Source organism: Silurus meridionalis, chromosome 11 (assembly GCF_014805685.1).
Source record: "Silurus meridionalis isolate SWU-2019-XX chromosome 11, ASM1480568v1, whole genome shotgun sequence".
NCBI lineage: Eukaryota > Metazoa > Chordata > Actinopteri > Siluriformes > Siluridae > Silurus > Silurus meridionalis.
This window is the reverse complement of record NC_060894.1, coordinates 18,917,018-18,930,588: the sequence shown is the minus strand read 5'-3', so window position 1 is coordinate 18,930,588 and position 13,571 is coordinate 18,917,018. Positions and strand designations below refer to the sequence as shown.

The following is a 13,571-nucleotide window of genomic DNA, read 5'->3' as shown; positions in this document are numbered from 1 at the left end:
GTATTCACTAAATCTTATACCAGTTCCTTTTTTTCACGAGCGTACAGGCAATGTAAATGGCACGGAGCGTGATATTAAAAGTGAAAGGAATGTGAGTAGTATAATAGACTGCTACACACCGTTCTGATCGGTCCCAAGGCTACTTGTGGCGAGTCTTTTTTTTTTTTTTAAGCTTGGTTCCCACTCGGCAAGTTTCGCTCTCATTCATCAGACACGTTGAGACTAATGTGAAAGTTGTCTTGTGCATTAAGCATTAAGCATGATGGCTTGCTCTTTGCTGGATCTACATTGTTTTAATGCACTGGTTTTCAGTTCCACATTGGGGCACCACACACTGTTACCAGAGTACAACTTGGTATACCAGCCTTATATTATAAAAGGAAGCCAGATGTGCCTAAACGTATGTGGAGACATGGCCGTCACCTGCTTGTTGAAAATCTTATTCCAGATGTTGTTCCCCGTTTCTAATAGATTAAAGCTCAAGCAGCTGCTGTTTGACCAAAATTCTCGCATCTCACAGTGTAAACAGGCCCGACAACCCCCCCTTTTCAAGTATAGCTGTAATTTGGTGATTGATGGCAGTGTGACTTTTTTACGACCTTAAATGAGCCAAGGCGCAAGTAAACTATTTGTGGTAGTTGGTAACAGGAGTCATGCCATGTTTTCGGGAGGGTTTTTAAGCCACAGTGTTATTTAAACAAACCTGGAGATAAATTCATGCGTAATTCACAGAACGCAGTTAAGAGAAATGCGTTTTAATCAGTATTGTGGAGAGGAAAAGTCAACAGTGTAATAACCTGAACAAACCACAACACGTGGCAAGTGCCTGGCAAATATAAAACCCTTGAGGAGTTTCAGGTAAAAGGTGGATGTTGTATGATTATCAGTGAAACACAAAAGGTCCAGGTTTTACAATTGAATGAAGGTGAATGAAATGAAAACTAGAATAAATATCTTACACAAAGTTTTCAGGTTAAACCTGGAGCTTAGAATGTCTAAAGGCCGGAAAGGTTTGACAGAATATCCATTGAATTGTTACCTATATTATTTATTCATTTATGAATTATTTTTTTTAATTGACAAGCAAAGATTGATTGACTTGAAAAATTTAACTGTAAAATTATAAACTATATCAAAGAACCGTCTCATTCCAGAGCTGCTTTTTAGGATAATAAATGGTTTTGGAAAATCCCATATAACTATTGGTGAGCTCTTTCAAAATAGTGAGACAACTTGTGCTTATTTGTGACCTTTCCAGCAGAGTTTTATTTTATTAATCGTACATCTTTGATCAGATAGACCAGCAAATTCCGCTTATCTTCTGCGACTCCTTTGCCTTCTGCTTTACATCCTCTTCATTTGTAGCTTTTACATGTTTACTCTGTATTATAGGTTCCCATAACAAATTCAATAGCAAAATTGTTTGTGCGTGCATGTGTGTGCGTGTGTGCGTGCATGTGTGTGCGTGTGTGTGCGCGTGTGTGCGTGTGCGTCTCTATATATACAGAGACACACGCGCACGCGCACACACACATACACCATTTATATACATTAAACTGTTTGAATATGGATATATATACACACATATATATTTATTTTATATATTATTTTTCTCTTTCAATCTCAGAAAAGTGACCCAGTGATATAGGCACAGATTTTGTGAGTTGTTATGGAGTCAGATTTTGTCATCTTTTTGTCAAAAAATAGCTTCCAGCTACCACTCATTACCTGCTGAGAAAAGAGGTGTATAATAAGAGAGCAAACACGGGTAAGTGTTACATCACAGTTTTGGTGAAATTATAATACTTGTTCGTTCAGAACACGATGTGCCACTCATTAGTGCCATCAGTCGTCCTGCTGAACACCTTCAGATTTAACTTCTTTTATGATCATTACATGAGAGCAGAATTGGCTGCTTGGTTTGAAGGCCACACTTTTTTTTTTTTTTTTTTTTTTTCCTTTAAGTTCCCCTTTTTTTCCCCCACCTAGCTATTCATGATGCACAGCAGATTACTGTGATCTCTCAAGACACTGCCAGTCAATGCCACACTACGCGTGAAGCCGTTCTATTTCAGTCTTCGTTCTTTGTGTAGCCTCTGCTATAGCGTGTGAGCCTCAGTAACGCTTGTGCTTATGCTCGTTAACACTTGGCGTGATTGCTGAAATGCCTGGCTGTGGCGTCTGGTAGAATATGCTGGACTGGACTTGTGCAATATGAGAGAAATGTTCACACTGTGATGTACATTATGGTGCATTCTTGTGTTTGTGGAGTATAATAAAGCTGTTCCATCCTGGTGAGAGTAGGACCATTCTCTCGCTCTCAGCACACTGATCTATTAATGGAATGAAGTTAATGAGTTAAACACGGTATCTAATAAATTATAAAAAATCGGTCCGGATTTTTACCAACAGTAAATCAACTATTTGGCAAAACAATGAATCAGTCGACCTCTATCTTACATATTCTCATGTTCGCCTTCTTTCCAGAATGCAGAATTTATTGATCTTGAAATGTGACTGATTTGTGCACTTAAATTTGTCCATGATTATATACCAGTAATCAATACCCACACTACAGGATTTACCCAGAAGATACCATCATGCACTTTTTCATCTGAAAACTGACACTAGTTTAAATCTTTCAGGCAGAATATTCTCAGGTTTGGCCCAGGCATAGTGCAAGAGCTTTAAGCTTTCACAAAGGCACACTTGTGTGTTCTTCTCAGTCATGTTGCATGTGCGTAAATGTTATTCCCAATGTAGAGAGGCCTAGCCTTCTCTAATTAACTGCTACTTAATTCCTGGAAGATTGTACCGAGATCCCCACAGACTACTTATTTTCACTCGACATTCTGCAGTTGGTTACAACCTCCAGCCAAAGTTTCACCTTCAGGTCTTTCTAAGTCTGTTGCCCATGTTGTACAGTGCTGTTGCTGCTGCTGCTGCTTTCCCCTCCTCACCTGGTACCATGGCAGAGTGTTGACAGGCTCCAAAGCCATAACAAAGCAGCTCTTTCTTTCTGCTTCCCTCCTTCTTAATAGTCTAGTGTCCCTGGTGTAAGGGGAGCCTGGCAGGGCTGTTAATGACGTTATGTATGCAGGTACAGAGCTCGTGTAGACAGATGGCTCAGGTGGTGATGCGCCCCAGTGCCCCAGCCTAATGCTGGAGCACATGCCAAAGACTGCATACTTTATAATTTATTACTGCTTTTGTTTCCATAACGCCCCAATCCACAGACCTGTTCGCTCTTCTCAATGATTGAAAACAGTATTTCTTCTGGTAAATAGTTGGTAAGAGTAATCTAAAAGGAAAATCACCATCACCTGACCTTAACAAAAAGACATCATCTGGTCTTTGTGGTCTTCAACTGGCCAGTTTTGGTGAGCTTGTGCACACTAGCTGCAGATGTTTTACACTGACCAGGCAGTCTGTTATGTTATACCATTATAAAGAGTGAAGTGAATAACACTGATTATTTCTACATCATGGCCCCTGTTAGTGGGTGGGATTTATTAGGCAGCAAGTGAACATTTTGTCCTCAAAGTTTACATTTACGGCCTTTAGCCGACGCCCTTGTCCCGAGCGACGTACAAAAGTGCTTTTCTCGATCAGTAAATAAATATACACCGGTACGCTAGATTACAAACTTACAAAATAATTGTGGTTTTTTTTTTAAGCAAAGCAAACCGGGAAATGTGTTAGTTTAACCGCTGCAGGGAGAGGTAGATCTTCACCCGTCGCTTAAAGATAGCCAGAGACTCCACTGTTGGACATCTAGGGGAAGTTAATTCCACCACCTCGGTGCCAGAACAGAGAAGAGCCTTGAAAACGAAACAAAATAAAAAAGCATCAGTGTTTTGCATTTGATACGAGCAGAAACCGGAAGTTGGTGGAGCGCAGCAGTGTTTGAGCAGGAAAAATGGGCTAGTGTAAGTATTTGAGTGAGTTTTCTGCTCACCATGGATGTCAAGAGTGGCTAAATAAATTGTACATACAATTGTAATCGTATCCTTTCTGTCAGTTTCCATCAGTCTGGCCTTTTTACTCTGACATTAATTTTTTACAAGTAAGCTATTTCTACCTGCAAAATTCCAGGATGCTTTACATCACAATTTTATTCATTTAATAATTCACTTAACTCAACTATTCTTTTTTTTTTTTTAAACTGACTGTAAAAGTTTTTTTTCGGCCCATCTGTCAGCATGCAATCTTGCATTGAATCAAGTTTCTATTTCTGCTTTGTAGTCAAGCCCAGAAAATATGTGCAATAATTGAATTTGGACCAGAATTTTGAAAAACTGTGTAACTGTGTTTGTCCTGCTACCTTTTCAAAAATACAAGCACAGCCCTTTTCCAGATTCATCACAAAACTTTAACACTTTGATTCCAGGCTATAAAATAAAATACAATTTTGATTAAAGAAAAAAAACTAAAGCCAGGCTTTTGGGTGCATCTGATTTGAACATGTTCAAAGTGAGCTCAATCAAATAAAACTGTTGGATCGATGATGTCCAGTCTCGCGTTCATTGATTTTTGCAGCAGCTTATGAAGAAGAAGCATTAGCAAAAGACAATCTGGCACTTTGTGTTTTCTGTTTCATGAATGCTAAGGTTTATGTGCACCGTTGCATCCTGCATACCCGGAAGAAAATATGTAGCCCTGATTTATATTGAAGAAATATCAGACCTCAGAATGTCTAGTGTGATCATGTTTTCTCAAACACCCACATCCCATAAATGCGTGTCTTTTATCAAAGGTCCTTCATATCTGCAATTAATAACAGCTTTCATCAGTTTTAATAATGGCTTAAGTGTTTAATGTGAATCAGCAAGACTGGAAAAGAGCTGTTATGCTATACTTTTGGAGCTTTGGTTATGTTGCACTCTGGTTTGCCCTTTACACCCGTGGTTCCCAACCTATTTTTTGCAGGAGACCCCTATTTTAACATCGAAGATTTTTAATGACGACCATAACCCCCATGTGATGAATGCAAAAATGGCAGAATACTATTAGCTGCAACTATTCATAAGGATTTTTTTCCAACAAAAGGTTTCCATATTTTTTTTTTATAAACTTGAACAAATAACAGTAGAATTAACATTTTATTATTTTAATGTAAAATATTAAACAAATGCATCCATTTCACTTATTACCTTCAAAACGTATAAGGGGTCACAAGGACAGACTTTTCTTTTCAGGCTTTGCTATTTACCTGTTGAACAAACGGAAGCAAATTAAAATCCATGAACATGAATTTCATTTAATCAGAGTATGAATCTATTCTTTTTATTTTTTATTTTTTTGTATTTTAAAAAAACTAAAAAACATACTGCTTTTTGTACACAACAACAAATATTTTTGTTTAATTATTTATCATGGTGTTATAAATGAAAAATGAATGAATAATAAAAATACAAACAAATCGAGAGAGCTCTTGGTGACCCTCCGGGTTGGGAACCAATTCTTTAAACCGCACACTGGTATTGAACCATGGCAACAAATCCCAATACATCCTCAAGGCCATTGTGGCATGTTTGCATCATCCACAAATCAGTAGCCATGTTTCCATTTACCTCTTTGTTTATTCAATGGAAATTCTGAAATAACACAAACTGCTGAATCAACAATTTTTGAGAAAAGATTGCTTTTTTTTTTTTTACTCTGGGATGATGCTCTGGTGGCAGTAGCCCAATAAATAAGACTTTTTTGTCAGTTCAGTGCTCGTTTTGTTGTCCAAAGGATTTTACGAGACAACAAAACAAATTCAGCTTTACAGGGTGTAAATGTACAAGTAGTGTCTCCTTCAGTGTGGTTGCTACGAGACCTGTTTTATGAGTAGCACTGGGCCATCATGACTTGCATACTGTAGTGCCCCCAAAGGGACTGGAAGCTCAGCAGCCGACGTCAAAGCATTGTCCCTACACAGGAGGGAGTCTTCCTGTGTTTGACCTTCCGCAGATCCAAGGACAGATATTGCCGTGTGTGTGTATGTGTGTGTGTGTGTGTGCGCGTGTTGGACAGAAGTGGCAACGGGTGGAAGGAATGAGACAGAGGAAGCAGCGAGAGAATGAGAAGAATTTCGAGAGTTATTTTTGGAAACGAGTTTGACAGTAGTTTTATTATGGGCTGTATATAAACCCAACCAATCTCTTTTTGTGAGCTGAATTCCCGTCTCGGGGGGAATTCTTCAATAAAATACCTTTTGGTATAAGAGTAGGCTTAATCCGATCTGGGGAATATGCTTGATATGGTTATGAGAATGGTTCTCCCCACCCCAGTGACCACAAGCTCGTTCAAATAAAAAAATATACAATTAATTGGTAATTTCCTTATGCATTTACAACAACAAAAAAAAAAGAGTTTTTTCTATATGGCAGCCCGGAAAAACTATTGGTATGGATTTTTGCCCATAGTTCCAGCAATCGACTATCAATGCTGATTAATCGGCAAAACCAACTAATCGTTCGACCTCTAGTCATTATCGTTCACATCACCCTGTAATGTATTCTAATAAATACAATGGTTTAGGACTAAAGTTTGCATGAACAGTTTAGCATTAAGCGCAGATCACTGAAAGGCACACCCCAACAATGGACAATTCGGCGAAACCTCATGCCATCTCTGAGTTTTTCCTTGACCCTTGATGCCACTGGCTCTCCATTAGGAATAAACTAAGTTATAACGAACAAACTTATAGGCACTAGACATGTACATTGTATAACTTTATAATTACTTCATCTTGAACATGCTACACAGCTAAAAACAAATTGAATTGATCTTAGTTGGTGCTTTTTATTAACATATTAACGGATGAATCATGTAACCCACTTAAATGTAAACCCAAATCATGCAAACGGCATCTCATACACTTTAATAATAAACCAAATGGCCTTTCTTTTCCTGCAAATTTTTCAAAAGGGTCCCACAGGTTCCAGTTATGACGTGTACCAAAAACCACTGCATAATGCTAGGTTATAATGCTACCTATGTCACCTCTATCTGTGTAGTTGTAAGCTCATATCTCATGCCTTGTAGTTAATAATACACCCCTTTCTTGTTTCAGGAGCCGTTTGAGGATGGATTTGCCAACGGCGACGAGCTGACTCCTGCTGAAGAGGCTGCAGCCAAAGAGGCAACCGAGCCCAAAGGAGTTGTGAAATTTGGATGGGTCAAAGGAGTGCTGGTAAATTGCTTTATATATCATCTTCCAAGAGTCTGTAAAAAAAAAACAAAGCAAAACAAAAATCAAGAGCTGAAAAAAAAAAGGCTTTAATGTTTTGATCGCTTTTCTTTCCAAAGTCTACTCGTGTGCTCCATGATTTGTCAGTATACATCGATCATGCATGACATTATAACATAACATTATGAGCGGTGAAATAAAAAAAAACTTTACTACTATCTCATCATCATAGCACATGTTAGTGGGTGGGATTTATTTGGCAGCAAGTGAACATGTTGTCATTAAGGCACATGGGGAGCGAAAACTGGTCCGTGTGGTCCGATTCAACAGACGAGCTCCTGTAGCTCAAATAGCTGAAGACCTTAATGCTGTTAATGATCGACGGGTCAGAACTGTTTTAACAGCAACGAGGGGAACCAACACTGTTAGGCAGGTGGTCAAAAAGTTATGCCTGATTGCTGTATTTCACTCTCTCGATAGAAGTATCCTAGATCGTGTGTAGGTGTAGATCAGCTGCTCTCACCGCTGCTCATTTCGAAGCAAGAGATATGAATGAGCGCGAGTCGCACTCCACTCCGGATTTACGAGCCCATGGTGGGAATTGTACAGCTCATTAGTCCCACTTGTTCCATCTTGCCCATAGCTGATGCTAGAGGTTTGCGTTATTGTTATTTTAAACTCTAATCGTTCAGCAAGGTGGCGCTTTTTGGGAATCTTCACACGACGTTTGTTCTGGTACATGGGGGGAGACTAAGAACGAGAGGTGACTCCGAATCGAGTCAACAATGGAAATATATAAAATAATATAAAATGTATTTTATTTTTTTGAGCATGCGAGACGGATATTTGGATCTAGATAATTTCGTCATGTAGTTATTATTAGCTATTTGATTTTATGTGCACGTGGCAAAGGTTTGTTCGTTGATACTTACTTCCTTTTGCAGTATTAATGACTAAGGAATAGTGTTTTATGAGCACATGTTCAGCGCCACATATTCCCACAGCCAGTGTTTAATTCTGACTACAGTGGAACTAAAACAAACCAAATGGCAACGAAAGAAATAAAATAAATTCCACATGGAAAAGCGATTAATAGGTTTGAAAGCAGTCTAAGTAGCCCTGCTTTGAAAAAATCCTTTGTTTATGAACGAGAGAGGAGAGTATGCTTTCAGCTAAAGCTCTAAGTGCAAGAATAATCTCTGGGCTTTGTCACTTTTTTGGGAGACACACGTCCAGGCCATGCTTCCTTGTGCTAATAATACTCATCATATTCATTTCCACCTACTCACTCGAACACAAAAGCCAGATAACAGAACAAGGTGATGGAAAAAAAGCAAAAAAAACAAAAAGTATTCGGTGCATCACAGGGTGTTCATGTCATTATCTGATATCCGCCATCATTCCATTCTAAGCCTAACACCTCACACATCAGTGTGGAGTGTAAATGACACATTTTCAGGTGTTTTGGGGGGCTTTGGGGCTTTGCTCAGTTGTCTGCATCAAAACCTAATCGCCATCCTTCCTCTGCGCAGGTCCGCTGCATGTTGAACATTTGGGGTGTGATGCTCTTCATCCGCATGACATGGATCGTGGGCCAGGCTGGAATTGGTAGGTTCTCGCTGTCTCCGTGCAGCCTATGTGAATTAGATTCGCGTCTTAATTCACACGACCGCCACGGCCTTCCATCACCCTGTGTCCGTTCAACATTCCCACGCTGAACGGCGCTGCAAGGTGGAACCTGCAGCTGAATGTCAAAACACAAAGCCGTTTTCCAGAAATCGTTCCAAGCGCTGACTCTTGGAAGGTGTGACTCATCAGACGCTGTGCAAATGTGTTTGATGGAGAGCAGGAACGAAAAACGCTAACACAGGCCCAATTCCCATTGAAGATCTAGATCATGATTTGAGGGTTGTACTTGTATTAGTCTGTTTTGTATACTGTATGGACAAAGGTTTGTGGACACCTGGGCATAAGAACGGTGTGTCCTTTTTGAACATCTCATTTCAGATTTAGTCCCCATTTAGTGCGGCGAGGAGACCTGGGGTGAAGTGTTCCAATTCATCCCAAAGGGGTCCAATAGGCTTGAGGTCAGAGCTTTATAACGGGCCACTCCATCCCATGTTAAGCAGATCTTCATGGAGTTTGTTTTGTGCACAGAGGCATTGTCATGCTGGAACAGGTTTGGATCTCCTAGTTCAAGTGAATGGAAAATTTAATTCCAACGCATCCAAACACATCGAACACAATAGTGTACCTCCAAGTTTGTGTTAACAGTTTGGGGAAGAACCCCATATGGCTGGAAAGTCAGGGGTCATGAAAATTGTGTGTCTGTGTAGTGTAATTTTAATTTAAATAGTATTTGAGTTTGGTGAAGATCCACATATGGCTGGAGATGTATGGTGTCCAAATACTTTTGTCCATAATATGTATATACTCCAGTTAAAAACACAATCTTATTCCTTTTATTTAGCCAGTTGAAAATCTCTTGAAAAATCTTAAAAAAATGTCAAACTTTTTTCCAAAGGGCTCTCCCTCAAGATGCTAGTTTGACTTTATCTTTTGTCTTCTCGCAGTGTGCTCCTGCATCATTATCGCCATGGCGACCATCGTGACCTCCATCACCGGGTGTTCCACCTCGGCCATAGCGACCAACGGTTTTGTTCGAGGAGGTATCCTGACTCACGTTGCTTCTTTCACACACATTTGACATGATGTACAAAGCTGGAGTGCAAAGACCTTCTCACTTTCTTTCGTTATATGAATTTTCACTTGGAGAGAAACTGTCACGATCGTCTAATCCATTCTCAGTGAGGCTCTGAACACCGAGTAATCACTCAGAAGCACTGAGAGTTTTTATAGTGTTCTTATACTGTAGTGGATCATGTTCCAAGATCATTTCCGAGCAGATTTTATTGTGCGCACAATTTATTAGTTTGCTGTGTGTGTGTGTGTGTGTGTGTGTGTGTGTGTGTGTGTGTGTGTGTGTGTGTGTGTGTGTGTGTGTGTGTGTGTGTGTGTGTGTGTGTGTGTGTGTGTGTGTGTGTGTGTGCATGTGCATGCGTCAGTCTTCTTTTATTTGTATATATTAATACTAGCATTTTTCCTGGCTCCCGTAGGCCACTTCTACATCACTAAACTTGCTCTTGCTCACAGAAACCAGTCACCGGATTGGGTTTTTGCACTTGAAGTCCGTCTGTATATTTTATATATATTTATCTTATTTTTTTTTCTTCACCGAAAGTGGGTTAAAGTGTGAAAGCAGCCCAGGAAATATTCATTATTTATATGTGAAAATTAATTCCTAGCACTCTTGCGGATATTATTTACATTCTAGATTTTTGCCAGTTACAGTATATTATATTATAGTAAAGTGTTTGTCAAGTCTAGCCCATAGTTGGCCGAAAGCTCGCCACATCTTCCTAATCCGATAAATTTCATTATCGCTGGAATTCTTTACCTTTATTCTACCAGCATGTCATCATGTCCTCCAGGTAGGTCAGGATATTGCATAAGCACAAACGTGGGTGTCTTAGCTCATGTACGATATTAAGATCCTGCCTTTGTAGCTGATGTGTCCTTCAGACATCATGCGCACCAGGTCATAGCGCTCTGAATAACGCCGCCGCTGTGATGACGGACGAAGCCGGGGTCAAGCTTACGTGTACTTTGTGGCATGTGATAAAGATATTTTCATAAGGCAGCGTATCAATTGAGGAAGTGTTCAGGCTTGGAGAAAAGGAGGAGGAGGAGAAAAGTGTACTGGGCAGGCGGCGCAAGGTGAAATACGAGACTGGGAGCGAGTCACGGCTGAGTCTGGCCAACACTGCACTAATGGAGAGATCATGAGAAGGGCATAGTGACCTCTGGTATACCTGACCACACTGTAGACTATTCATAACGGAGATACGCATAACGGCTGCTTTTAATGTAATGTATCTATATCTGATTTCGGGGAATACGCTATGATTCGTTAGTAGTGTTTTCAGAGGATTTCAGTTGATTTATACAGAATAAGTGATCATCATACAAGCTATCGTTGTATTAGTCTCCAAGATGCGACTCTTTACCATATATGCATGTTTATCATACAACACATGAACGTCCACATTTCAATCTCATTCCACATTTAGACCCCATTTTTTTGTTTTAATAACCTCCACTCTTCTGGGAAGAAGTCAAGAGGATTTTATTGTTATTTCTTCCATACACAGTGGTACACAGTACACGGTGAAAATGAGACGTTTCTCCAGAACCCTGGTGCTGCACTAAACAACATAGAGCTACAACACACAACATAAAGCTACACAACGTGCATCAAGTGCAACCGAGTGCAAGCAGTGCAGACAGACAACACAAGACAGTGTGGGACAATACACGTAACACAAGATAGCGGCAACCAGTAAACCTACGGTATACTCTGAATATACAGTACTGTGCAAAGAGGACTATAAAAGACTATTCTACTAGATTTCGTTGTATGCTGGTGGAGGTTTTTGCTCATTTAGGCATAAGTGTTAGTAAAGTCAGGTGCTGATGAAGGTGAGGTGATGAGGCCTGGGGTGCAGCCAGCTTTCACATTTATCCCCAAGGTGTTCAATAGGGTTGGGTTTCAAGCTCTAAAGCAGGTATCTCAAGATCTTCCATACACTGACAACCCATGTAAAGCATATCTTTATAAAGCTGGCTTTGTGCACAGGGATATTGTCCTGCTCAAAACAGGTCTGGGTCCCCTAGTTGAAGTGAAGGAAAATGTTATTGCTACTGCACCTAAAGACCACATATAGCTGGGGAAAGTCCAGAGTCCCAATCCTCTTTGTTCCTATAGTGTACTTGAACATGACCATCACAACTTTGAGGACAATTCCTAGGTAAATTCACAGGTACACAACTTACCCAAAACTCTCATCTAAGCACAGATTTTATTGTTCAGCATTTTAAGCATTTGAAGGCATGGATGCATTTTGGTTTCAGGAAACAGGAAAGGTACCTGGTTGACTTTATATGAAAACATGCTAAAAAGCATGGGGTTATGACCATGTCAGTTTAGACAGCATGTACTGTATATATTCTAGGGTTGTTATTATTAATAAAACATCCTTTTGTTATGTTTTGTGTGTGCCATCCAGACCGAATGACTTCAAATACCTAAAATCAGATGTATGACATATTCTAGTGCACTTTCGTCTAGTAGTTTCCATTATGAGATTATAATAAACAAAGTTCATTAAACCTAAACCTATTTAAGATTTGAAACCATTTGTACTCAATTCAAGCTTGAAACAGGCTTGTTCCATCTTTTATTAAAAAAAAGAAACTACATTTTGTGAATAAATTAGGAAACCTACCAGAAAATAGGATTCACTCTCTTCTGTTTAGTTTGATGTAATATAAGATTTACTCAAACAATTTGTACATTTTCAAGATATTGTATTTTTTTGTTGTTGTTTTTTTTTAGTGTAGATAAAATACAAATCTCTGGAAGTATTCCAAAAAAAAGCCCCCTTGAATGTAGTGCAATCTAAATAGGGCTTGAAATGAAATTTAGGATGAACTTCAGCACCATTTAGGTTTGGAAAGCTGTACATCGTTACTGAAGAATAATTGCTGTTTTAATCTTAATATGGCCGAAACATTGGTTCACTTGCCTTTACACCGTTGTCCTTTGAAGATTAGGCAAAGATTCACTGTTGTTCCAGATTTTCTGTTGGCATGAGGCATAAATCTGTTCTGTTTTTTTTTTCTTGCATACTCAGCAGTACTATTAATATATATACCATGACCCTCACCTCATGCCTCTGCCTGTAAATTACTTACCATGACTTGCCTAGAGTATAAAGGAAGCACATGGATTTTCATTTGTGGGAAAACACAATGGGGTATTACCAAACGTTTTCTGTGGAAAACGATTCCAATCTGCTCAGTGACTTTTTTTTGTTTTTGTTGAACGTTTGCTTTCAGCGTGGAAGCGTAATCATATCGTAGCTAGGGAGATTTATATTTTCTAAGATTACAGCACAATCTGTCCACACATCAGGTCAGGTTTTGTATGCACAGGACTAGTTTCAGTTTCAAGTCAGGACAAAAAAAACCTAACTGATGCTGATAGTGTTTTGTCTAGAAATGTTCGCTATGCAGGATATTAAAAACCTTAGCGAAGTTGAAGGACGATAGCAGAGTTGGGGTTTAATCAAATTTAGCAGTCACTCTAATCATAGTTTATATGCCCTGATAGCTGCTGGCGCTTGCAGAGGAGATATTTTCTCAACCTGCACCATAAAAGAATAACAACACATTTTTTTTGGGTATTCCAGAAATTTCTTTTGGGGGCTTCTCCATTGGATTATGGCCTGATCTATGTGCCAAGTCATTATGCTATTATTATTTTAATTCA

The 13,571-nt window shown here is 39.3% G+C and overlaps 1 protein-coding gene across 3 annotated transcripts in view; it reads left to right on the top strand.

Moving 5' to 3' along the window:
* Window positions 1-13,571, top strand: part of slc12a2 (solute carrier family 12 member 2) — a 58,720-nt gene that overhangs the window by 19,266 nt on the left and 25,883 nt on the right. For all 3 annotated transcript variants that reach the window (XM_046861889.1, XM_046861888.1, XM_046861887.1), the window contains exons 2-4: window positions 7,064-7,183; window positions 8,713-8,788; window positions 9,754-9,849. In XM_046861889.1, the coding sequence (XP_046717845.1) occupies window positions 7,064-7,183; window positions 8,713-8,788; window positions 9,754-9,849 (292 nt within the window). The remainder of the gene's footprint in view (window positions 1-7,063; window positions 7,184-8,712; window positions 8,789-9,753; window positions 9,850-13,571) is intronic.